The sequence below is a fragment of the Chrysemys picta genome, chromosome 18 (genome assembly GCF_011386835.1).
Source record: "Chrysemys picta bellii isolate R12L10 chromosome 18, ASM1138683v2, whole genome shotgun sequence".
Lineage (NCBI taxonomy): Eukaryota > Metazoa > Chordata > Testudines > Emydidae > Chrysemys > Chrysemys picta.
The window spans coordinates 5,464,142-5,489,135 of record NC_088808.1 but is presented as its reverse complement, the minus strand read 5'-3'; the positions used below and the strand labels follow the sequence as shown (position 1 = coordinate 5,489,135).

The 24,994-nt window shown below is 52.1% G+C and overlaps 1 protein-coding gene across 1 annotated transcript; it reads right to left on the bottom strand.

Moving 5' to 3' along the window:
- Positions 1–367: 367 nt before the first annotated feature.
- Positions 368–20,325, bottom strand: LOC101950391 (POU domain, class 5, transcription factor 3-like). Its single transcript, XM_005291444.4, has 5 exons — positions 19,414–20,325; positions 12,586–12,700; positions 11,750–11,880; positions 5,383–5,547; positions 368–3,805 (listed from the first exon to the last, which is right to left on the bottom strand). Exons 1-5 carry the CDS (start codon positions 20,011–20,013, stop codon positions 3,545–3,547), a joined length of 1,272 nt encoding a protein of 423 aa, XP_005291501.2. The 5' UTR covers positions 20,014–20,325; the 3' UTR covers positions 368–3,544.
- Between the last annotated feature and the right edge of the window lie 4,669 nt (positions 20,326–24,994).

Genomic DNA, 24,994 nt, shown 5'->3' with positions numbered 1-24,994 from the left:
CATGGGTGAAACCCTCCTCCTATAACCCACTTCCCCACCAGCTCCTCCGCGTTCCTCGCAGAGCAGGGCGTTTATGACTCTCTGGCTTCCTTCTACAGCAGCCGCACTGCTCTGGGAATGAATATTTCACACATACACACACGGCGGTGGTGCCTAGAGCTCTCAGCCAGTCCAGAGCCTCACTGGGCGAGGTGCTGTGCAGACAGAGTTAGAGACGGTGCCTGCCCCAAAGAGAATCACGTGACTGCTGTAGGGGCTGCACAAGGACACAAGTGATTTTGTGTAGGTCCTACAGAAAATGGCTTGAAATAATCTCGTGCTACAGGGAGCAGGGGCAGGAACAGAAGCCAGGTCTCCCAGGGACTTAGTTTTCTATCCAGCATTTTAATACAAGGTGAGAAGAGGGAGAGGTCAAAGTGAGTGAGGGGATTAAACGGGCACCATCTCCAATGTTCTTCCCGAGGGTGAACAGCAGGAGTCCTCCCCTCTCCCCAGAGGGGACATGCTGACAGAGTAGCCCGGGGAGGGGGTGCGGAGATGGACGCTACTTTGAAATGTTGAGACCTGAGTCCTGCTGCACCCTCAGGTGACAGGCAAGGGCTGGGTATGTCCCACACAGAGGTCTCAATAGAGGTGGTTTTGGAACACAGGTTGATAAATAAGTCACCACTCACCAGGACCAGGTGAGATTCACCCAATTCACCCATCTCTGAAGGAACTCAAATATGAAATTGCAGAACTACTAACTGTGGTATGTAACCTATCACTTAAATCAGCCTCTATGCCAGATGGCTGGAGGATACCTAATAGAACACCAATTTTTAAAAAAGGTTCCAGATCCCAGCAATTACAGGGCCTTTCATGGGTCAGGAACCAGTTAAAAGACAGGAAACAAAGGGTAGGAATAAATCGTCAGTTTTCACAGTGGAAATAAGTAAATAGTGGGGTCCCCCAAGGATCTGCATGGGACCAGTGCTGTTCAACATAAAAAAAAAAAGAGGTAAACAGTGAGATGTCAGTCTGCAGATGATATAAAATTACTCAGTATAGTCCAATCAGACTGCAAAGAATTACAAAAGGATCTCACAAAACTGGGTGACTAGGCAACAAAATGGCAGATGAAATTCACTGTTAATATATGCAAAGTAATGCATATTGGAAAACATAATCCCACCTGTACATACAAAATGATGGGGTCTACATTGCCTGTTACCACTTAAGATCTTGGAGTCATGGTGGATAGTTCTCTGAAAACATCCACTCAATGTGCAGCGGCTGTCAAAAAGCGAACAGAATGTTGGGAATTACTAGGAAAGGGATAGATAAGAAGACAGTAAATATCATATTGCCTGTATCTAAATCCATGGTACATCCACACCTGGAATACTGTGTGGAGTTCTGGTTGCCCCATCACAAAAAAGATATATTAGAAATGGAAAAGGTACAGAGAAGGGCAACAAAAATGATTAAGCACCGTATGGAGCAGCTTCCAGATGAAGAGAGATTAATAAGACAGACTATTCAGTGTGGAAAAGAGACGACTAAGGTGGGATATGATAGAGGTCTATAAAATCATGGTGTGGAGAAAGTGAATAAGGAAGTCACATAACACAAGTACCAGGGGTCACCAGGTTTAAAACAAACAAAAGTATTTCTTCACACAACGCCCAGTCAACCTGTGGACCTCATTGCCGGGGGATGTTGTGAAGCCCAAAACTATAACAGGGTTCAAAAAACAACTAGGTAAGTTGACGGAGGATAGGTCCATCAATGGCTACTAGCCAAGAAAGTCAGAGATGCAACCTTGTGCTCTGGGTGTCTCTAAGCCTCTGACTGCCAGATGTAGGGACTGGATGGTGGGATGGATCACTTCATAATTGCCCTTTTCTATTCATTCCCTTTGAAGCACCTGGTATTGGCCAGTGTCAGAAGCCAGGATACTGGGCTAGATGGACTGTTGGTCTGACCCAGTATGGCCGTTCTTATGTTCTTGACTGCTTATATTTATTGCCAGCCAAGAGGCAATGAAGGCCAAGCTGCCCGGCAAATCATGGGCACCCCAAGGGAGAACCAAGCGGAGGAGCCCAGCAGCGTATTTGAACCCTGTCCAGCCCAGAGAACACACATGGTCATCGCCAGAACATCGGTGCCCCCGTCTGAGCATGGAGCTCCATTCTGGCATGGGACAGGAGTGGAGATTGGTTGGGGGTGGAGCTTGCAGAGTCCCACCCGCTTTCTCTTGCCCGTTTGACCCCAGCACACATTCACGCTGCGCTCCAGGAGCGCTCTATGAAAAGGAGGATCTGTACAGCTCTACAAAACATGCAGTGCCGGGTACAAAATAATAGGCTCTTGAAAATGGTTTGTTCTTGTTACAATGCACAATGTTTTCTAGCTGAGCCACCCGTACCAGGCTGTAGTTCTACCAGGGGGCTCCGACGTGCACGGTATGTCACTCGGCTGGCGTGTGGGTGGAATCACAGCCTTAGAGCTGGGGCTGGGAGACGCACTTCTATCCCTTTCCACCCATTACACCGCTTCTCCAGGGAGTCAACAATGAAAGCTTCCAGGCAGAGTCTCAGAGCCCTGAAGTGCAGAGTTGAGACCTTGGGGGCCATAGGCAGCTATTCTCGCCCACAGTTTGGAAACACTGGGGGTCCTGAGCTAGGCAGGGTAACCCATCCATCAGGGATGCCCGGGGTAGCTGAATAGCCTCCTATGCCCTCTGGAAGCTCATCAGGCCTAGGGCTCCTGGAGGGGATGGTTGGGAGAAGACAAGGCAGCTGAAGCATTTGGGCAGGGAAGGCACATTAAGTACACGTGGGTCTGGAACTGTTCAGTGAAACATTTTCTCCTCAGAAAATGCCGATTGGTTGAGACAGAGCTGGGACCGTGAAAGACATGTCTACGTGCCCAGGGAGCAAGGCTAAGCCCCAGGCTGGCATTTGTCAAGGAGACGTAAGGGCCCAACTCCCACTGGCACACAATGGGCACCCTGACTCTCTTAGGCTCCTTGGAAACTCCCAGGGTTACAGTTGCCTGGGACTAAGAGGCCATGGGAGTGACGGTCCCCAAGGCTCGCCCAGCCCTGCTGCGTGCAACAGAGAGAGACAGAGACTGGATCATTTTAAAACTAGAAATGGCTAAAAAGGGCTTCATTTTTTTCCCTTCTCCAAACTAATAATAGATAAAACGTTGTTTGAAAATGAGTGACGAGGCCCCGGCCCCGGGGGAGGGGCAGGATAGGTAGATCAACTCGAGGGGGGGCGGGGAAAAGCAGGCTCCTCGCAGCAGGAGTGACTCAGATCGATGGGAAGGACGGGGACTCGCTCCAGAGCAGAGGGTGATCCGCTCCCTCTGCCTGCTTTGCTGCCCCTCCCCTCACACAAAAAAGCAAACAAACAAACCCCGCCCCTCCCCGAGTCAGGTGTCTGGGGAGCAGCCGCAGGATCTCTGGGGTGCTTTTCTCTCCGGGGAGCCAGCCAAGCAGCACCCGCCAAGGAGGCACCTCCGTCCAGCTCCCAATAGCCCCCGGCCCCCAGGTTCAGTTGCCGCTGTTCCCCATGGAGACCGCCGGCTGCAAAGCTTGAGGGCAGATCTCACCCTTGTGGAAAGCCGACATGTAGATGGGAGGGGGCGAGGCCAGGGGGGCCGGGGCATAGGCTTGGGAGCTCACTGCAGCGGGCAGGGCTGGGTGCGCCAGGGCCAGGTTCATGTCGTACATGGCTCCCTCGTTCTCATCGCCGAAGGGCAGCAGCAGCCGCTTGCCCTTTTGACGCCGGTTGCAGAACCAGACTCGCACCACCTAGGCGGAGACGGGAGAAGGCACAAATGGGGAGATAGATCAGCCCAGCTGGTGAAAACCTCCCCCTCGGGGCTGTGGGGGGGGGGGGAGCCCCCCCACAGCTCCGCCTCTAGCAAGGAGCAAATCAGCCAGGCAGTTTGGGGGCTTCAAGCTCTTTTCCAGTGGGATGTTTTCTGCCTTCCCTCCACCCCCACAAGGCCCTACATATCCTCTCAGCTCAGCAGTACCAGCTGGGAGCGCTTTGGTCAGCCAGGCAGAGGGACGGACCTCTGTAGACCCCATGGCACCCTGACAGTCCCCACCATGAATGAGGCTGTCCTGCAACAGGGCAACATTCCTTCACCAGCTGCACCCACTAACTGAGGCAGTCTGGGGTCTAATCCCACCTACTGGGACCTCCCTGATTTGGCAGCAATCTGCCTACCAAAGAGGCCCACGTGCACTCTCCTTGCATCCATGAATCAGACCTGCACTGGGGGGGAGTGACGTGGGCTGGCAGTTGGTGCTAACACGCTCCTACCGCTGTATTGTTTTGTGCTAGATCGCACAGCCCTCTGAGTGGGTGTGGCCACCCCTGCACTAGCCGTTCACCTCCAGAGCAAAGGTCTGGATTAGAGATGGACAGTAAAAGGGGGGTGGGGACACTGTGGAAAATTTAAGTGGGGAAAAAAAAAAAAAAAAAAGGTCAAAATTTTAAATGGAAAATTTAATTTTTTTGGCAGAAATTTGAATACCAGAAAATGTCAGCTGCCAGAGTGCCTACCTAATGGGAATTGCAGTTGGGGTGCCAGCAGGGCCGGCTCTGGCTTTTTTGCCGCCCTAGGCAAAAAAGCCACCCGCTGCCAGCGCGGCAGGGGAGGGCGCCGAGCAATCCCCCACCGGCCGGAGCGCCGGGGGGAGGGCGGCAAGCCCGGCCGGGGCTCTCCGCTCTCCCCGGCGGCCAGAGCGCTGGGAGGAGGGCGGAGAGCCCCCGGCAGCAGGAGCGCCGCGGGGAGGGCGGCGAGCCCAGTCGCGGCCCCGCTCTCGGGCCGGAGCGCCCCGCCGCGCCACACCCCTCCAGGCGCCACCCCAAGCACATGCTTGGTGGGCTGGTGCCTGGAGCCGGCCCTGGGTGCCAGATGCCCCCCATTCTCCTCTTTAGGCTGGGCTCCACCACCCACTGTGCACCACAGCCTCCACTCTTGAAGCAGGTGGTGGTGCCTCATGGGCCTCCCTAGCCATGGTGCATCATGGGAGATGTAGTCTGGCTGGGAAACTCAGGTCAGGGAGAACAGGGACATGAGGCAACTGAACTACAGCTCCCATGAGGCACCACAGTAGCATTTCCAAAATGAAATTGTTGGATTTTTGAAGGAAAAAAAAAAATCCTGTGGAAAACAGACTTGTTTTGTGAATAATTTGGTTTAGTCATAAACCCAATTTTCTGCTTAAAAAATAGTTTTGATGGAAAAATTTTCATCAGCCCTAAATTGGCCTTTAGAGGTGCCCCACTAGAGAAGGTGTTAGAGTCATTCCTAAGGACCCGACTTCTGAACCTGCCATTCTCCCCATCGCTGGGGAGCTCCAACTAAACCTACGTCTTTGTCCAGGTTGAGATCCTCGGCGATCTGCGAGATCTGCTGGGGGCTCGGCTTTATGCACTTGCGGAAGAAGCTCTCTAGCGTGCCCTTGACGTTGTTCTCGATGCTGGTCCTGCGCTTCCTCTTCCGGGCCTGGGCCAGCACTTGCTCTGCATTGCACAGCTGGAAAGCAAGAGAAAGACACAAACCCGCAAAAACCATGGCACTTGGTTACAGGTCGTCCCTGTGGAGCAACAGTGTTCCCCAGCTCCTTGGGGCACACATACCTGGCTGGGAGAGGGGTAGGGCCAGGGCTGAGAGATGCCAATCCAATGTGCTGCAAATCAGTGAAAACCACCCTCGCCCAGCTCCTAGAGGCAGGGCTGAATGGAGGAAAAATGCCAGCTGATCTGTGAGTCCTCCCCAAACACCCACCGGGCTGAATGCTGCGTTTGTTTAATGGCTGGACAGGGCAACGTTTGGAGACGTAGAAAGAGCAAAGTAAAGGGGGACACCGATTTGGCATAACTTTTCTTCATTCATTTTGATTTGTTGTGGTTTTCACTGCAGCCCACACAACTGCATCTTTCCACCTGTTTTACAAAATTTAAGGTAGCATGAAGTCACATCATGGACAGCTAGGAACAGAACCCAGGTCCTTAAAGGTACGTCTACACAGCAAAAAAACAAAACAAAAAAACACGGCAGCAAGTCTCAGAGCCTGGGTCTACTGACTCGGGATCACTCTCCAATGCTAATAAATAGCAGTGTGAATGTCCCAGCTCAGGCTCTAAAACCTGTGGAGGAGGCTGTGTGTAAAACCAGGCTCTGAGACTCGCTGTTGCTGGGTTATTTTTGCTGTGTAGACGTACCTTAATACAACAGATCCAAGACTCAGCCGCCCTGCCTTGCAGAAAGAACGTACCCGATCTGTGTGCTTAGCTAGCCTCTCTCCAATCACTGCTTTATCAACCCTCCTAAAGCCATGAAGAGACCCCAGGAAGCTCGACACCCTTTTCTCGTATTCTAACCACAAAACTGCAGGACTAAACTTCAGGCTTCCTGATTTCCACTGTTCTACTGATGCCTAGCAAGTATTGGTGTAACCTACTAGCAGAGTGGGTGCCACATCCCCGTGAGTGGCTGCTGCATTTGATGGCTAACAGATGCTTCTTTAGTTCAAAGGGTAGAAGTCTGTGTTGGGGAACTGGAAGAGCTTGGCTTCAAATGCTGCTGCTGATGACGACATTTCTGTTTCTCCACTTTTCTTTTTGACCAAACTAGTTTATTTCAGTCACACTGGGAGAAAACATCCTCAGAAACCGACTCGATAGCAAAAGCCCATCATAATCCATCAATTATGGCACAACGAAAACCCAGGTGCTGCCCATTTCACCCCTCTGCCACCCATTTTGGTTGCTCCCACTACACACCGTCATGGCCACAAGGAGGGAGTTCCCCAAGGCCTTTGTGGGGGTTTAGCAATGATGGATGGGGAAAAATAAGATGCAGGTACGTCTCAGTTAAAAAACAAAATCAACTTGATAGGACACAATCATGTTAAAGTAATTTAAAAAAAAAAAATCCCCCTGAATCACCCGTTATCCTAGATTAGTGACACACAAATCTTTCTTAACCGGAGTTTGAGGCCCAATCCTGCAAGACCGCCACACCTGGAACACTTCTTTGCTCAGCAGGGCTCACAGGATCAGGCCCTTTCCTCCATTCATGCTGCTTGTTTACTGGATTAGAACATTCCCACGCTAGGCAGTCCTTCCTGCCTATGCAAAGACTGTACAGTGTCGCCAACACTGGTGATTTGATCCTGAGTCCCAGCGGGGTTTAAGCCCCAGCACCTCGAGTTTATATGAATACACTTGAATCTCTGCTCTCTCTTCCCCCCCCCCCCCCAACCCTCCTTTTTAGGAAGTTTCTAGCCCTCCTAGCTGAAGACAAAAAACTAGGGGCAGGGCGGAAGCCCCCTAAAGGCTCAAAAGCCAGAAAGTTAATAAAAAGGACTCCAAAGGTGTTATTTTAAAAGTCTTGTGAATTTTAAGATAGTCCCATGATTTCGGAGTGCCTACCATTTGCACGACTGAAGACAGTCCCCGCCCCAAAGAGCTTACAGAATTTATTTTTTGGTATTTTATGCAGCTCAGACAATTAATCAGTTTCACACACTGTGAGGGTTGCAAACATTTTCAGGGAATGCATACATTCAAACTAAAGTAAATTGTATACTGTAGTGTATGTGAATAGTTTCTAAAAGTTAGTGACTAGTAGATGTCTTAATAAAAGGTCAATCACGTGTCACAGAGAGTAACGATTGCTTCTGACGTCTTCCTCTGAAACGCGTAACTAGAGCTGGTCAACATTTTCAACCAAAAAACTGTTTTTTCGGTACGAATGAATAAATAAATGGAGGGGAGTCATCAAAACCATTTTTTCCTTCTTTTGGGGGGGAGCGGGGAGGGGGTCGCAGGAAAATGGTTTTCAATTTTTTTTTTATGTGATGGGAAATTGCAAAATGAAATGAGACGTTTTGTTTCATTTCAAACTGAACTTCTGATTTTAGTTTTCAAACAAAGTTCCCATTTCAGACTGGGAGTTTTCCGATGTTCTTTTTTTGCCACTGAATGCAATAGGATGGATGGTGTCCCCCACTTTTTCCTCTCTTCCCTTTTCCTATTCTGCAACTTTTGAAATGTCTCTGCCTTTGGAAAAGTTAGAGTGGAAAAAGGAACAAACAAAAAAAACCACAGGAGAAAGTGAAAGAACACCTGTAATACCAATGCTATCAAATCCAGAGGCAAAAAAGTGGGGAGCCACCCTCTCAGAATCTGACATTTAGAAAATTTGGCAGGTTTTCAGAAACAAACATTTCAGTTTGAATTGAAAATTGTATTTCGTTTCAGAATTTTCCCCATGAATATTTTCAAATGAAAATTTTTCATTCTATCTTTACGGGGGGGGGGGGGGGGGGGGGGGGGGGGAGTGGTTTTCCACCAGGTCCCTTTATATAACCATCTGCAACATATAGTATTCATGTCTGTAGCATGCTTAAATCATTTATCAGCCCTTTATAAAGTGTGTATAAATGTACACTAATACAAAGGGTGACCAATTAATTGGGCAACTATTAAAAGGATTTCATTAAAATATTTCTATTAACATTAAGGTTTTATACTTTAAATAGATACAAACCCAAAGTGTTTGGGGATGGAACTCTCTTTGACCCACAAACTGCTGCCCCAACCACATAGCATATGTAGCAACAGCCGCAAAAGTGTGCTGGGAGAGGTGAACAACCGGATTTCACCCATGATCTCCCAATAGTCCACCCCATCCTGCCAACCTCACTGTGCCCCTGGCAACTGCAGAGTATGGGAGAGGCTCCAGGTGCAGGGGACCTTCTGCCAGGTCCCCCCTCCTTCAGTAAGGAACCTTTGCCGTCAGTGAAACGTGTGCGTGGAAAACCCCATTTCCCTGCATTTATATCCCATGTCAGCTGAGCAGTTACATCGGAGCCCCTCGAATAGCTGTCAGTACAAACTCTTCCTAGACAAGGAGCTGAAGAGTGCGACTGCTCAACAAAGAGTTGTTTTCCCCAGATATGCAATATGGTCTTGGATTCAGGCCCTGGCCCTCGTGCCATGGTAATCCAACCAGTCTCACTCCACTGACTATGGCTATAACGTTTAAGACGACAGGAGCCTCTCTCCAGATGCCCCAGGACAGCAGAAAACTACCCGATTGCCTTGTTGGAGGCTATTGTGATGTCTGGCTGCTCCAGGCTCAGAGCCGGTTGAAGAATCTGTTGCAAATTATATTTGTTGGGAATCTTAGTATATTTTCCCATCAAACAATGATCATAAGTTCTTCCCACTCTTCTACCATCACGTGGTTGGACACTCTCCATCATGTGATTGACCAAACTATCAGCTAATTGTTTATTTACAAGTACATCTGCCCCACTATTGGAGCAGCCCCATGCAAGATACTGCTACTCTGGTAATGCAAATGGCAAAGGTCTCTCTGAAGTCAGGCCAATGAGCAGGGTCTGGGAGCACGGGCAGGTTGTGGTTGGGACAGTGATGGAGAGATTCCAGCTGCAAGGGTTATTAGCTGTTGCTAGACACTGGAAGTCAGGGCCGGCTCTAACTTTTTTGCCGCCCCAGGCAAAAATAAATAAAGAATAAAAATAAAAGAGCGCCGTCGCACCGTAACACGCCCCCCCCACCAAGCACCATACCACCGAAACCCCCGCACCGCCCCCGAGCACCACGCCACACCGCTGAAACCCCCACCCCCGAGCCGCCAAAACCCCCACCCCCGAGCGCCGGGCCGCCGAAACCCCCACCCCTCTCCCGAGCGCCACACTGCCCAAACCCCCCAGCGCTGCCCAAACCCCAAGCGCAACCCCCCACCCCTCCCCGAGCGCCGCGCCGTCCAAACCCCATCCCCCGCCCAGCCGCCCAAACCCTGAGAGCCATGCTATGCCAACCTCCCCCCCAGCGCCGCTGAAACAAAAAACAAATGCCAAGCGCCACCCGCCACCCCAAGATTGGCCGCCCCAAGCAAGTGCTTGGTCGGCTGGTGCCTGGAGCCGGCCCTGCTGGAAGTCCTCATTTACCCTGCTCCCTTCCCAAAAGGAACCTTCCCTGCTAAAAGTCAGCTCAAGGCCCCCTTACACTGGTGCAGTCACAGCTTGTTGGGAAGCAGGCTAGCCCACTGGTCTGTTGATAGCCAATGCCTAGGGTTGCAGGTTTGTCACTGAGACCGTCATTTTTCCATGGCTTTCTTTGCATCTGGGATTTCATAGGCTGAGGAGCTGAGGGGACCACCCAGGCCAGGACCCAGCCACTTTTACCACCAAAGCTCTTGGGCAGATGATCTGGCGGTTCCATGGCCAAGAAGGAGGCAAGGCTGGGTGTCACGGGGAGAGGGCCATTCCCACAGGCCAGAGCAAGGAGCCAGGCCAGCCCCACGGGACAGGAGCCACCATTGTGAGGTCAGTGCCGGGTGGGCATGCTCTACAACTGCCCCCCTCCCCCCCCCCCACACACACACACCAGGCCTCCCATCCCCGGGGGCAGGACCTAACCTCCCATGCCACGTCACACCCTCCCACTTCAAGTGGCTTTACAACCACTGCCTCCTGAAGCCGTGACATTTACCAGGACTGCTCAGGGATTGGATCAAAAAAACGCCGTGACAAATCTGCAGCCCTACCAATACCCTAACACCAGGCCCTTCCACACCGGATGGGGCATAGAAGAGATAAGATGGAATTTGATGAGCCATTCTCCAGGCACATCAGAGCAAGACGTCTGCAAGAGAATCCGTGGGTCTGTTGGATTAACCAGGAAGTAAAGGAAGCAATTAAGGAAGATAAGACGGTTGTGGAGAAGTTACAATTTCTTTGCCTCAGAGGAGGTCAAGGAGATCCCGACCCTGAGCTGCCGTCTCAGGTCAAGGACCAAGGTGTTGAAAGAGGAGCTGCTGGAACAAACGGATAAAGAGAAAAATATCAGGAGGCCTCGGCGACATCTCCCAAGAAATTTGAACGCAAGAACAAAGTGACTGAGCTGCTAACAAAACTCTGCAATCTCTCCATGCAATCAGCCGCTATCCTGGGGGCTGCAGCGGGTGCCCAGAACCTCATACAGCCTTGCCCCGGTACCCGCTCCTACACCAGGGCTTGCAACACAGTCCCAGGTCTCCAACAGTGCCTGTGTCAGAGGACTCATCTCCCAGCTAAAACCAGGGCTTTTAGAGCCCCTTTACACAGCCCTGACCTTTTACCTGCAAGATGGGCTGGTCAGGGGTGAGAATCTCATCCTTGGACACTGTTTTAGAAAGAAGGCCAGCAAGAGGAGACATGACAGGGGTAAGCAGAACGACGAATGGAAAAGAGAAGGTAGATCAGGCATTTCTATCCACCCTCCCTCATAACACACGAACAAGGGGCGAGTCAATGCAACTGAAAGACAACACATTTAAAACCAGTAAGAGGAAATACTGACTGTCTCACACACACACACACACACACACACACACACACACAGAGTGCATAACGAACCTATGGAACTCACTGCCCCAAGGTATCAGCAAAGCCAAGGGCGGAGCAGGATTCTCGAGGCGCCTCGGACGTTCTTATTCTCCACAATCACAGCAGAAAGGACAAAACACATTCAGGAGGGATATAAGCCCTCCGGACATGGACCAAGCTCTGACTGACGGGGGTCAGGAAGGAACTTGCCCAGTGATTAGGTTACTTCAGTAGCTGCCCATTAAGGGGTCCCGTGCACCGTGCTCGGAAGCAGCTAGTCCTGGCCATTGGGCTGAGCCAAGCCCTGGTCTAACCCGCCCCATCCCCACTTACCTCTTGCAGGCTGTCGCTGTTCTCCACCTCGTTGAGCCAGCGCTGCAGCAGCGGCTTCAGCTTGCACATGTTCTTGAAGCTCAGCTGGAGGGCTTCGAAGCGGCAGATCGTCGTCTGGCTGAACATCTTCCCTGGGAGGGCGAGAGCAGCACCGTTCACTGCAGGCCTGGGGCTGCCAGACTCCTTATCCTATACCCCCAGCACACCAGCCGGAGAGGAAAGAAACCTGCCCACTACCTGACCCATGCATGGACCATCCACGACCCTGGGCGCTGCATCCACGCATGGGAGAGGACACCCCTCCACCCCCACCCCAACACTGCACAGTCACCTACCCACCTCTGGGGCAGGGACCATGGCTGTCTGCTCCCTTCACCTGCTATCTGGGGGGAGGAGGGGCGTCTTCTGTCCCTTCCCCCCATAAGTGAGGACTCATGGGGCACTGGGGGTGCTGGAGTCCCTCCCCCCGCAGACAGCTGGATCTAGAAGTCCACTCTGCCCCACAGAATTTTGCTTTCCCCCCAGGCTCCCCATCTTTTGTTGTGAGCTCCTCCCTCAAGGCGGCAGCAGGGATAGCAGGGACCCCCAGGTTACAGCTGCATGTTGGGGCTCCCCCTGGAATCCCCCCAGTGTTCACGCTGGGCTCACTGCAACGAGCATCCAAAAACCCTTCCAGCCGCTTCGAACATCCAACTGGGGAAAAAGCTACCCAGCACCAGTGGGGATCCAGGGGCTGCCCCTGCCCCCACCCCATCTCTCACCTTCTGCACCAAGAGACACCCCCAGAGGCACCAGATGGGCTTGGGAGGGGCCGGGGAGAAAAGTGAAACACTCACCATAGAGTGTCCCCAGAGCCATCCCCACGTCAGCCTGCGTGAACCCCAGGGTGATGCGCTTGTGCTTGAGGTCTTTGGCAAACTGCTCCAGCTCCTCCGAGGTGGGAGTGGCGTCCTGGCAAAAGAAGCAAAAACGTTTCTGTGAGGGGACAAAGGAGCCCGTGGGGGGGCTGGCAAAGAGAGAGGTGGATTCACTCAGGCGCTTCAGGGATGGATGCGAATCCAAGCCCTAGAGAGATGGATCCCAGGTCTACCGCTGCAATCAGGCTCCACCGCGGCTTTCATGGCAGGGGAGAGGAGTGTGAACAGGCTCGGTGAAGCCTTCAGTTGTTTGTTTGCAGGGACAAGCCAGCCTCCTGCAGCGCGAGGATGGCAAACAATCCCAGAAGGAATCACTTTCACCTGACACTGAACCAAGAGCTCTGCTGGGCTCCAAGAAACGGGCTTATCCCTCAAGCTGCTCTCTGGCTTTCTGCTTCACGGCGGAACGTCCGCCTAGACTGTCCCTCAGACTCCCCCGGCCTGGCTGCCCACTGCAGCGGGAAACCTCTCACCCACTGGGGTGATGTCTGGCTGGCGAGACTCAGGGCTGGAATAGCATGGGGGAGGGGAGGGGCAGTGCGGGGAGATACAGGTCAGCGCTGAGAGGTATTAGCTGAGCTGGTAAGGGAAGCTTGGAAAGGTCAGTAACTTTTTTTAAATGAAAGCGCTACCCTGTTTCCCCGAAAATAAGACAGTGTCTTATATTAATTTTTGCTCCCAAAGATGCGCTAGGTCTTATTTTCAGGGGATGTCTTATATTTCAATGAAGAAGAATACGGTACACATCGGTGGATGCCTTATTATCGGGGAGGTCTTATTATCGGGGGGATGCCTTATATTACAACGAGAGGCAAAACTGTAAGTAGGCCTTATTTTCGGAGGATGTCTTATTTTCGGGGAAACAGGGTAGTTCTGCAGACCTCACTGTCTTTAGACACCCCCACGCTCACCAGCGAAAGCCTCCCACTCCACCCTGGGGAGCGGACAAGCCAGGTAATCAGTGCGCGGGAAGGCCATCTATTCCTCATCGGGCAGAGACCGAAGCTGGCGTGTTGATGCCCTGCAATATCCCTCCCTCACATCCCCCCAGCCAGGATACGTTTCCTAGGGTCAATTTGTGGCAGGGCTGAGAAATTCTACCCAAGCCCAGAGATGGCCCTAGTCACCACAGTACCTGAGTGCTCGCTGCACAAGAACATGCCCTGCCTTGCAGGGAGGCAGGACAGTACCATCGCCGTTTTCCAAAGGGTCGGCGGAGCGACTGGCCCTGCCCAAGACAGGGTGGGTAAAAATCATGATAAAACAAACAAACACCACAATTTTTTTTTTTTTAATTTAAATCAGATTTCTCATGTATAGCTGTTGTCTCTCTCGTACTGTCTTGCTAGGTCTTTACTCCCTTCTTATTTTAGAGTCTTAAATGGCCAAAGTGGTTGGTTTGTTCTTGTTTAACGAGTTTCCTAATTGTTAGTAGAGTTGCAAATTTTACAAGTTTTTCTTTTCTACTAAGCAAGTTTCAGCCTTGAAACTCTCAGCCAGGCTGTAAAAAAAGAAGTCCAGGGCCTCACTCAGCCTCCCGGCGAGAACACCACAAACTCCCACACACAACTGCAAATAGCAGCCAACCCTACCTGCCGACACCCTGCACTTCCACAAACCAAGAAAGCCACAATGCTTTGACCAGGCTACCCTCCCCCCGCTCAGGTTTGCAGCGTGCAGTCAATAGGACTTGTGCTCCTAAGTCACTTCCATGCTGTTGAAAATCCCACCTTTTGGATTTTATGGACCTAAACATTTTGGCCTGGCTGTCTAAAGTAAGTTCATGGTAACGTTGTTAAATGAACTGGGAAGATGAACTCACTTGGCATTGCTGACACTAACTGGCCACCATCTCTGAAGTGTGTGAGCACCTCATAATATTTATCCTCCCCAAACCACTGGGGAAGTACTATTTTATACATGGGGAACTGAGAGAGAGCCTGAGGCACAGTCTAGATTAACAACTTACCCGAGTGGAACTACGTCACTCAGGGTGCGGATTTGAATGCAGTTACACCAACTGAACTCCTGGTACAGACGGCACTATGTCGAGGAGCGTCCTGTGGACACACAGCTACCGCCTCTCGGGGAGGTGGGAATTCCTACCCCAGTGGGAGAAGCTCTCCCATTGGGTGTAGATAGCATCTTCACTAAGTGGTGCCGTGCACTGCAAGTGTAGACAAGCCCTGATTAACTTCCCCAAGGTCACACAGAGAGTCTTAGGTGGAGCCGGAAGTTGAATCTGGTGTCTACACTAGCACTTTTGTCAGTAAAACTTTTATTGGTCAAGGGTGTGAAGAAAACCACCACCCCTGAGCAATGTGTAGACAGCACTACATTGGCAGAAAAGCGTCTCCAAACAGAGCTATCGCCGCGCACTGGGTGTGGTTTAATTATACCGACAGGAGAGCTCTCTCCCATTGGCATAGAGCAGCGACACAGGAGACCTTACAGCGGCGGTACAGCTGTAAGATCTCTAGTGTAGACACAGCCTTTGCTTCTCAAATTCTAGGCCAGTGCCCTAATTGCTGGGCCACCTTTTCTCTCTGCACTGAAGCAGTTTTGTTTTGAAGGGACAAAGATTCCAGGCCACTAAAAGAATGGTTTGTAATAGAAATACACATTTAGCCCACGGTCTTGCTAACAATTATGCACATGCTTAAACTTGGAGCGCAGGAGTAGTCACATCAAAGTCAATGGGACTTTTCATCTGAGTCAAGTTACGTACCCGCCTCGTGTCTGCTGGACCAGAGCCTTCATTTTCAATAGTTTGGGGTTTGCCTACTGCAGTTTTGCAAAATCCAATTCAGCTCCCGAAGCAGGAGTGGCATTTACCATTTTGTAGGGACCTCTCCCATCATAGTCTGATTGCCTGAATGAGGCAAGACAGAATTTCTCATAACTTCTGTTTGAGCTAGAGTGGATCGTTTGAAAAGCTCATTATACAGTTTAGTTCATTATCAATGCTGGTCTAGAGTGTGTGACAGAGGCAGGAACTGAACCTCCACCTCATGGAGTCACAGGCCAGTACCTTGGCCACTGCACCATCCTTCTCAAGGGCCCCCACCCTCCTGTACTACTTCCTATCCCACCCTACTCCCAGGTAGAGGGGGAGCTGGAGGTCAGATCCCACCTCTGCTGTAGGCAAGTGTCCATCGAGCGATGCCCATGTACACCGGCCACGTACATTCCCTTCCCTTTTGTGACGGTTGGGCGCTAGGTCTTCTCTTCCCCAAGGAAGCCAGCAGCGAGAACACACTGATCTGTGCGCCAAGTCGAAGACCTGCTCCTGCAGAGGGGCTCCAAGCAATACACTCCACCAGCAGCAGGTGCCAGTGTGTGTTATGTCTGAGACCGTCTCACCAGCTGAGGGCCAGTGGCCAGCTGGTCTGGATTCAGCCACTGTCAGCTGTCAACTTCCCCTCAGTGCTAACAAGAAGGCTCAGATCCTCAATGATATTCGGGTTCCTAATTCTAGGGGTATTTAGGAGCCTGAATATCTTTGAAGAACTGGGCCCAACTGCCCAACAAAGCAAAAAAGGATCAACCCCCCTTTTAAAAACAAAACAAAACACAAGGGCTCAACTCATCTAAGCCACTAGGAGTTCACACTGGAAGAGAAATGGGCTGCAACCAACCCAGCACCCAGAGTTTCCGGCACCTTGCCTCATCGTTGCCACCTGTGCAGAGGGTTCCAAAAGCTAGGCGAGCTGAATGATGGCTTGTTACACCCAGTGTTGCCCAGATGCAAGTCTCAACACAAGGTCCAGGGCAGGAGAAGAGGAGACTCGGAGCACCCCAGGTTTGCGCAGAAAGCTGCCATCTAGACACACACAAAATGCCCTCGCACATTTTTGCGCACAGGTTTTCAGAGCCGCCCTTCTCCCCACCTGGAACTGTTGTGGGACAGTTTATGAAACAGGTTTAATTAATTAGTTCATAGCCTTTCTGAGCAGTGGGCGGTTTTGCAAATACAGTCACTCCCGCCAACTGAGGGCCCAATGAGGTACTGGTACTATCAGCAGTTAACAAAAAAACAAAAACCCAGGGCTGTGCCCTTTAAAATTTTTGTCCATCATAAAGAGTCCAGAAAAGAGTTTTTCCTTGGGTTTATTATTTACTTTCTTGTTTTTCCCCTTAGATATCAGGAGTGTCAATTCTGATTTTCCTGGCCGTTCTGCCAAGGCATGGCAGGGCTTCTCCACACACCCCAGTTTGCTCCAGTTTCCACTAAAAGCAGGTGTTTTGATTGATTTAGTTAAAGTGGTGCAAACAGCAGCATGGACACGCTTAAGTCTATTCACACATTTCATTCTGGCTTAAACTAATTTAGCTTAATCTACCTGTGAGTCAGGAATCTGACCAATTTTTAAATGATTATAATCTGGAGGGAGCTGGCCTGCACACTCTAAATATCTGGATTTTTAAAATTCCATTTAAAATAAAATAATAATAATAATAGTCAAGCTGATGAAAATATTTAGAGCAGGCAGCACCAGCATCCGAGGGCCTGCATGCACAGAGGAGCTGAGAGCACAGACGTAACAGAAGCATATGCCCGGCTATCCCGCTGAGGATCATACAGAGAGAAATATTTTTGTTCTGCAACAGCCAGCAGAGGGAGCCCAAGGGAAAGCCGTTGCTCAGACCGGTGCCAGTGTCTGGTGGACAAGAGGGACAAACATGGCAGTAAGAATGGGAGGCCCACCCTGAAAGCATGGAAGAAACTGTGTGGTGCTGGTCTCTGGATCCCAAAGAGCCCAGCACTGGGGCAGCTGGGCAGCACAGCTTAGTCACACGAAGAGAAACCTCTCCAAACTGGGCATGCCCCTGCTGGAAATGTGCACAATGCAGTAAACCGTGTTGGAGAGCAAAAGTCACTCCCCACCACCAATGGGACACAATCAGGGCCCCAGCTGCTGCACAGCTCCAATGTTGCATAAGCAGGAACTCAACCTCCTTCCTGAACCTGGGCAGGATGGGGGGGTGACACAGGTGGGAAATGGGCAAACACCATAACACTGAACTCACTCATGTGCTTCACAGCCTTGGCATCCTTCCGGACTCCTCCCTACTACTAGATTCCCAACTAGTCCGGAAACAGCTTCTTCCCCATCCTGATAGAGGAGGACCCAGCCACCACCTTGAGCCCCATCACCGCACGTGCTGCACTTGACATGGAGAACAGCAGCGCTGAAGAACAGCCCGCTGCCCCAGCAGGTAATGACCCAACTATTAAGCACCATAGGCCACTTTTAACCACCTGCTGCGGTCACAACAGTGGTGCCCCAGAGAAGACACAAGGTCCTCAAAGCCCTCAGCGGGCTGAGCTGAGGGGGAGAGGGAAGGTTGTCTCTCTGGTGGAGAGTGGAAGAAAGAGGGAGGGAAGTCATAACCATGAGGCTAGCAAGGTTAAAGGGGTTAGACTCAAGCCCTGCTGGGCATGTGCCTGCGTGGGTCTGGTAGGCCCGTTCTCCTTGGTGCCCACTGCTGTAACCTCTTCCCCGCAGACATCCCGGGATAAGTTATGCAGGAGGTCAGACTAGGTTATCCTAATGGTCCCCTGAGGGGAGAAGGGGGCGCTGACAACTGGGAGCTCCTGGAGAAGCAGAGGAGGGAAAATAAGAATAAAAAATGGAAAGGAAAATACAGAGAAAAGCAAAAAGAGACAGACTGGTGATATGCAGCAATCGATGGAGCTTCAGAACCACTGGCCCAGGCAGAGGTAGGGAAGCTCTAGCAGGATTTGAGAATGTAGCTAAACCCCCATTTACACTACAAAGTGCAACAGTGTTGTAACTTAACCCCCTTGCAATGCAAAGAGCTTTCATCCCATGGGCTCTGTCATCCTTCCTTTCCCCTGCTGTCCCTGGGCCTCTCAGCTGGTCTTTAAATCCCCCAGTCAAACAACTCTGTACCCCTGCTGGCTCACACCATCCCTCCCTCTGTACTAACTCCCAGCTCTTAAGAGCACTTTTCATCAGATCTCAAAACGCTTCCCACAGGAGCTCGGTTCATTCTCCCCATTTTACAGATGGGGACACCCGAATGGGGATTATTTTGAGTGAGATATAAAGAGAAGTTTAAATCTCTACCCTGGCATTACAGAGCAACGGTCACTTCATTTGGGGGGGAAAGTTAAACTGCAGCTGAGTCTGGATAAAAGAATATCCATCACCATAAAGCACCCCAATGCTTTTTAAAAGCTGATGTATATATAGGTCTACACACAACACACAAAGTCAGATCTGTAACAGGTGTAACTCAGTGGAGCTCTGATTTACCCAACAGACAGGGACCTGGCCTACTGTATTAAAAAGGCATCGGGGTTTGTGGACCCCACCTCCAGGGAACACAAGCCATCAGACACACTCGTCGGTTCAGAGCAGCCTGTCTGGCCCCTCGGAGACAGATCGTTGGAGAAACCTACCTGCCCTTCCCAGCCACCCCCGCTAGGAAGCTGCTCTCCACGGAGGCTGTGGCAGGAGAGATGTGCCGCTGTCAGGGAATGTGGGGGACAAGGTCACCCCAAAAGCATCAGAGGAAGATGAAGGAGGCGCTCCCCTCCCCCTTAGTATAAGCCGGAGAACTGGGGGGGGGGGGGGAAATCCCTTGAGACAATGCAAACGGAAAGGGGGTGAGACGGGGGCGACCCTCCGGCTCGGGGAGCGGGGTCCAGGGGAGCCCCGAGGGGCGCTACCCGCGCGGGTCCGAGCTGAGAAGGGGCTGCAGGGCTGCGATCCTTACCTCGTCCCCACTCTCACTGGACTGGCCTCCCTCGCTAGCCGCCCCACTGGAGCTGCCGCTGCTGCCCAGGCTGGAGAGGCCGCTGGGGGGCTGGTGCGGGTCGCTGGGGTAGATGGCGTGGTGGGCCCCGGGGCAAAGCCCGACCCCTGGGAACGTCTGGCTGGGGAGGGGGCCGCGGGCCGCCGCCGCGCTGTGGCCAGCCAAGGCAGGCCAGAAAGGGCTGCTCCAGGGGTGGGCGTAGTAGGGGCCCGCGGGCAGGAGGGCGCATTTCGCTTCTGGGGAGCCTTGTCTGCGCCCCTTCTCCTGGCCGGGCTCTTCCTTCGGGGCCTGCCCGCTTCCCAGGAGAGGGGGGCCCTGGTGCCCCCCAGCCATGCCCGGCTGGTGGCAGGGCTCTGGGCCCGGGAAAGGGCACCAGGGCTTAGCCTCCCCCGCCTGCAGCTCGGGGGGGTCGTACTCCGCTTTCACCGCTGGGAAGGGGAAGAAAGGCGGCGGCTGGGGGCTGCTGCTGTAGCTGCTTTTGCCGAACTGGCCGCTCGCATCCTGCAGGATCCCGGCCCCCAGGCTGAAGGAGGCGGCGGGCAGCGCCTCCTGGCTAAACATGTTCGCCCCCGGGTGCCCGGCGCTGGCTGGATCTCGGAGCCCCTAAGGCGCCATGGGGGGCGCCGTGTCCCAGCGGCGATCAGACCTCGGCAAGGGCCAGGAGGCCGTCCCCGCTCGGCATGTCGGCAGGCTCAGGGCAGGAGCCGGGCAGCAGCGAGGCCGTGCGGGCCACGGCAAAGCCCGTCCATGCTGCAGGGACCCGACTGATCGCCTAGGCCGGCCAAGGGGCTACCTCCCCTCGCCCCGCCACGGGCCCGGCTTGGGCGGCGATCTTAATTGCCCCTGCTCGGCTATTGGCCCCTTTAAGACAATTGACACCAATAGGTTGTAAATGAACTTGATTCTTTTGTGTGGGGTGGGGGTGGGGAAGAGCCTCTTGCAATCACCTTGATTAGAAATAGCTTCAGACTCCGTGTATCCCTCCCCCCTTGCCCTCTCCACCGCTTTAACTTCCCCATGGTTTTGTGAGGGCATCAATCGAGAAGGGAAATGAAAACGACCAACTGCATAATTTATTGGTGGTGGGAATTATTCTGCTCGGATCCTGTTTAAAAAGGTCGGAGCCCTCCGGGGAATGTTGGCTCCTAGATAGTCAGAGCAATAAACCGTTTGCACGTGGGTTGGACTCCGGTTGGGGAAATTAGAGATTGCAATCGCAAACCCCTTTGGATAGTCAGTTACCCCCAGCCGTTTGGGGCCAGGTTGCAAACCCCTTGCCCTGCCATGCACTGATTTTGCAATGAGTGATATATAGCAAGGGTCGACTGGGAGCCGTGAGTCACCCTCGCTCCAAGCACAGGGACAAGGGCACATTTGATGAAAATGAAAGGCAGCACCTTTACAACTGACCGTCAGACATTTTATTGTGCAGCACAGAGGTCACCTGTGGAACTCAATGCCACAAGATTTCAGCCAGGCTTAGAATCTAGTAGGATTTAAAAAATAAAAGCCAGGGCTTTTACATGGAGGATGAGAACAACCACAGTCACATTCACTGGGACTAAAAATATATGAGGAAATTGAAAGGCACACAGTAACCAACCGCTAACTGACCAGGGTTAGGAAGAACCCAAGGGCCAGTTAGTCCATTACTGACCACCATGGAGTCTTTGGGCCTTCTTCTGAAGCAGCCGGTGCTGGCCACTCTCAGCTGGGTTACAGGGCTAGACGGACTATAAACTGCCAAGCAGAGCACCCCCCTTTGTTCCCATGTGGAAAATGGAATCAGCAATCTGTCTGCCAGGGGCTTCCTCTCCCCTGGCTGCAGCGTGTGAGCGGAGATCAACCACAGGGTGTTGGAGTACTGAGGCAGGCTTTGCAGATGCCCTATCTACCCTGGCCTGCTCTCCCAGAGAATCCAGGATTAAATGATTAGATAAGGATGGGTGCACCCTACACATATTTAATGGCCTCCACCACTTCCTAGCAGCTCCATTGCTTCCCTGATTAATGAATTTCCAAGCTAGGGCTGCAAAATATCAGAGCCCCTTGCAGAGAGCTTTGGTGTCTCCCAGTTGTTTTCTTGGGACGTATTTACAGGCACGGGATCCTCATCTTAACATGGTGAAGGGCCTGGGTCTTCTTTTCTTTTACTGATCTCTGGCCTCTAAACGGGGCTGATCACGAGCATTGCTATCACTCACACTCACCGGCTGCACAATAGGACCAGTCCCTCTCTTCTCGATTTGTGATTGCCACTTGACAATGGTGCTGTTGGGCCCGGGTTTATTACACTTCCCCGAACCCCTCCCCTCTGCTCCAAAGTAACTTTTCGACATATCGATGGCAATGGATAGGATTATCCGTTCAATGCATTATGTAACAAGCATGGCTCGGTGCATACCTCCCATCACCACCAGACAGTCCGGGCAGCGGGGACGGGCGATGCCGGTCTCTAGGCCTGATGAAGGCTGGGGCAACATGGGAGCAGGGCAACTCCAGCACATCCTGCCTGCCTGGACCCACTCTGCTACCAGTGAGTTCCCCTATTGATTAACTTGGCTGGTTGATAACTGCTGTTTCCAGTCTCTCGCTCAGAGATATGCCAAAGAGATAAGTCTGGAAAGCTCCTTTCCTTTGTGTTTGGGACAGAGCCACTGGCAGGCTCTGACTGGAGGGGAAGCTGTCACTGATTTATACAACAATTGCTTTGGATTATTGTGGGGGGCTGCAAACTGCCTGGAGTCGCTATAACGAAGTGCTGTTGAGGTCAATGAGCTCTGCATCTCAGGAAGAAAATGCCCTAAATCTGCCCCTGAATTGCAAACACATCGAACACAGGCTGGGATCCTGGCCCTCCTGCCATCATCCAGTCGACTTCACCCCGTGTTCAGACTGTGAGCGCTTTGGGGCATGGGCTGCCTTTTGGTATAGAATCTGTATAGTGCCTCGTGCTCTAAGCCCCAGTCGAGCTGGTACCATGGCACTAGAAAGGCTGCATTGCATGCAAACTATCAGACATGACCAGAACACTGAAGTTGCAAAGTCAGGCACTGGAGGAGCGTTAAGGAAGGCCAGAATTAAATGCCGGTATCACTTGAGTGCGGCCCCTTTGTGTATTATGATAGTAACTCATTACAGGACTCTTGCCTAAATTACACAGAGTGGGTGAAATGAACACACTGTGGGGATCGTGGGAGGTGCAGAGAGGTTGGGAATGGGGAGTTCTTTTCTTTCTGGGCTCCCTGGCCTAAGCTGCATCAAGCCATTTATATTTAAAGGCCTGTACACCGAGCCCCCGGGAATGCAGTTGCTGGCCTTGGACTGCACTGTTTGGGCTCCTGGAAAATGTCTGAGCCAGGAATGGGCCTGAAAGAAAATCCCGGCATCCCCTCACTCCAACCCCCCAGGAAGGTGCTGCAATGTCTACACAGCATGGCTGAAGCCACAGGCTGAGCTCAATCCCTGGCCCTGCACTCAGGAGTCTGATCTATGAGGAAGTGACACTGCAGGATTCCAACTGCAAGTGATTCTCCTCTGCTCCTCCCAGGCTCCAGCTGGGGACGGGACATTTTTAGAAGATCCTTCAGCTCCACAATCGCCCTCTTGCCTTTGATTTATTGTTCTGTGGCCTGGCCCCCCTCCTCCTTCCCCCAACCTGCTCTTTCACGCCATCCCCCCAGGAAGCACATCAACCCATCCTGCCTGGAAGCTGCTCAAGCACATTCCAGCTCCCCTTTCATATACAGCACCAGGCGGAAGGGGAGCCGTTGACTTTGAACCGGTTCTTTGGAGAAGGGGCGCCCATTGTGGAGAGCAATGTTTTCCCTGGGGGGACGGAGTGGGTCAGTGGGGTTTCTCTCTCCATTTCAATGCAGTGATTCTCTTGGGTCAAGGAAGGTGTTTCCCTCATTGTCATTGTGTGGCTGGATCAGCTGCGTGCAGCTCACTGGAGCTGAGTGACTGGACGCTCTTGGAGAAGATGCTGCTACAAGCCGCAAGTTCCAGTTTAGCCAAGACATTTATTGGGGCTCATAGGAGCACTTCCCCAAAGGCAATGCACACGCCAGCGCTGGGCTCCTGCGGGCGTGCTGCAGCAGGTGGAATTCTGCATTTGGCTGTTAAAAGGGGGATTTATAGGGGGCAGGTTAATACCAGGCCCAGGTCTGAGGTCCTTAAGCAAGCCAAAGACCCACTGACACCCACGGGAGTTTTGCTAGGATAAGCACAGCAGAAATTAGTTTGCAACGATACCCGAAAAGCCTAGCACTGGTAACCCGCTTTGGTAAAATACCATCATCCACCCAACTGCATCTTAAAGCCCTTGCACTTGGGCACTAGGCCAAGATTTTTGGTGTCCACCTTGAGATGAAGGGCAGCTGGAGGAGTACACAAAAGGGGCCAACCAAAGGAATACCTCCATCGAGCCCGACTCAAACAGGGACAACATACATCAGCACAGGAACGTGTGAGACTTAGCAACATAGAATGCAAAGAGCAGCACAAGATAGGGATGGTGGAGCCTTGCTCGTGCCCTAAGCAATGGCTGACTGCCAGGGACGGATTCCGATTCAGCACTTGCGACCCCCTTGCAGGGGCCTGGTTTCAGAGGGTGTGTGCTTGGCCCGCTCTGGAATTCAGGCCTCCGTAAAGGGTCTTGAGTTGGGCACTCGACCCAGGCACCCAGAATCACGAGTCGCTTTTGAAACTCTTGGCCACAAGCCGTGTTCACAGAGGGGGGACTGAAGTTCCCATTGGCTGGACCACTGAGAACCACAACAAAGCCCTGGGTCCCCTAGTGCAATTGGTTTTAAATGCCCGTTGAGCAAAAGCTGCTGAAAGCCAGTCTGATCTAAACAGAGTTATAAATGGGTCCAGCTGCAGGAGCCTTGTCTACACTAAAGCTCCCACTGGTTCTACCACTGGAGCAAGTGGACTGATTGGAATTGTTTGGTAAATTTCACCAGTGTAGACAAGACCTAAAAGAGAACTATAGTCTTTAGATCACTGCGACAGTGTGTAGGCCCTTTAAGGACAAGACCCTGGCTTACTACCCGGTCATTGTTTTTGGCCCAGGACCAATGCATTCTGGGACTTGTAGTTCTCAGAAGGAGCATGGAAACAGTAACCTGAGAGCAAGCTGTGAAGTTGGGGGCTATAACTGGCTCTGTGGATGAGGGGAAAGCAGTGGATGTGTTATTCCTTGACTTTAGCAAAGCTTCTGATACGGTCTCCCACAGTATTCTTGCCGGCAAGTTAAAGAAGTATGGGCTGGATGAATGGACTATAAGGTGGATAGAAAGCTGGCTAGATCGTCGGGCTCAACGGGTAGTGATCAACAGCTCCATGTCTAGTTGGCAGCTGGTATCAAGCAGAGTGCCCCAAAGGTCGGTCCTGGGGCTGTTTTTGTTAAATATCTTCATTAATGATCTGGAGGATGGCGTGGATTGCACCCTCAGCAAGAGGGATCTAGACAAATTAGAGGATTGGGCCAAAAGAAATCTGATGAGGTTCAACAAGGACAAGAATCCCATGCACTGCT

Coding starts and splice junctions, on each gene's coding strand:
- LOC101950391 (XM_005291444.4), bottom strand. CDS start 20,013: ATGTTTAGCCAGGAGGCGCTGCCCGCCGCCTCCTTCAGCCTGGGGGCC. Junction 11,881..12,585: donor GGCTCTGGGGACACTCTATG/GTGAGTGTTTCA, acceptor TCGCCCTCCCAG/GGAAGATGTTCAGCCAGACG. Junction 5,548..11,749: donor ACAGCGACAGCCTGCAAGAG/GTAAGTGGGGAT, acceptor CTTGCTTTCCAG/CTGTGCAATGCAGAGCAAGT.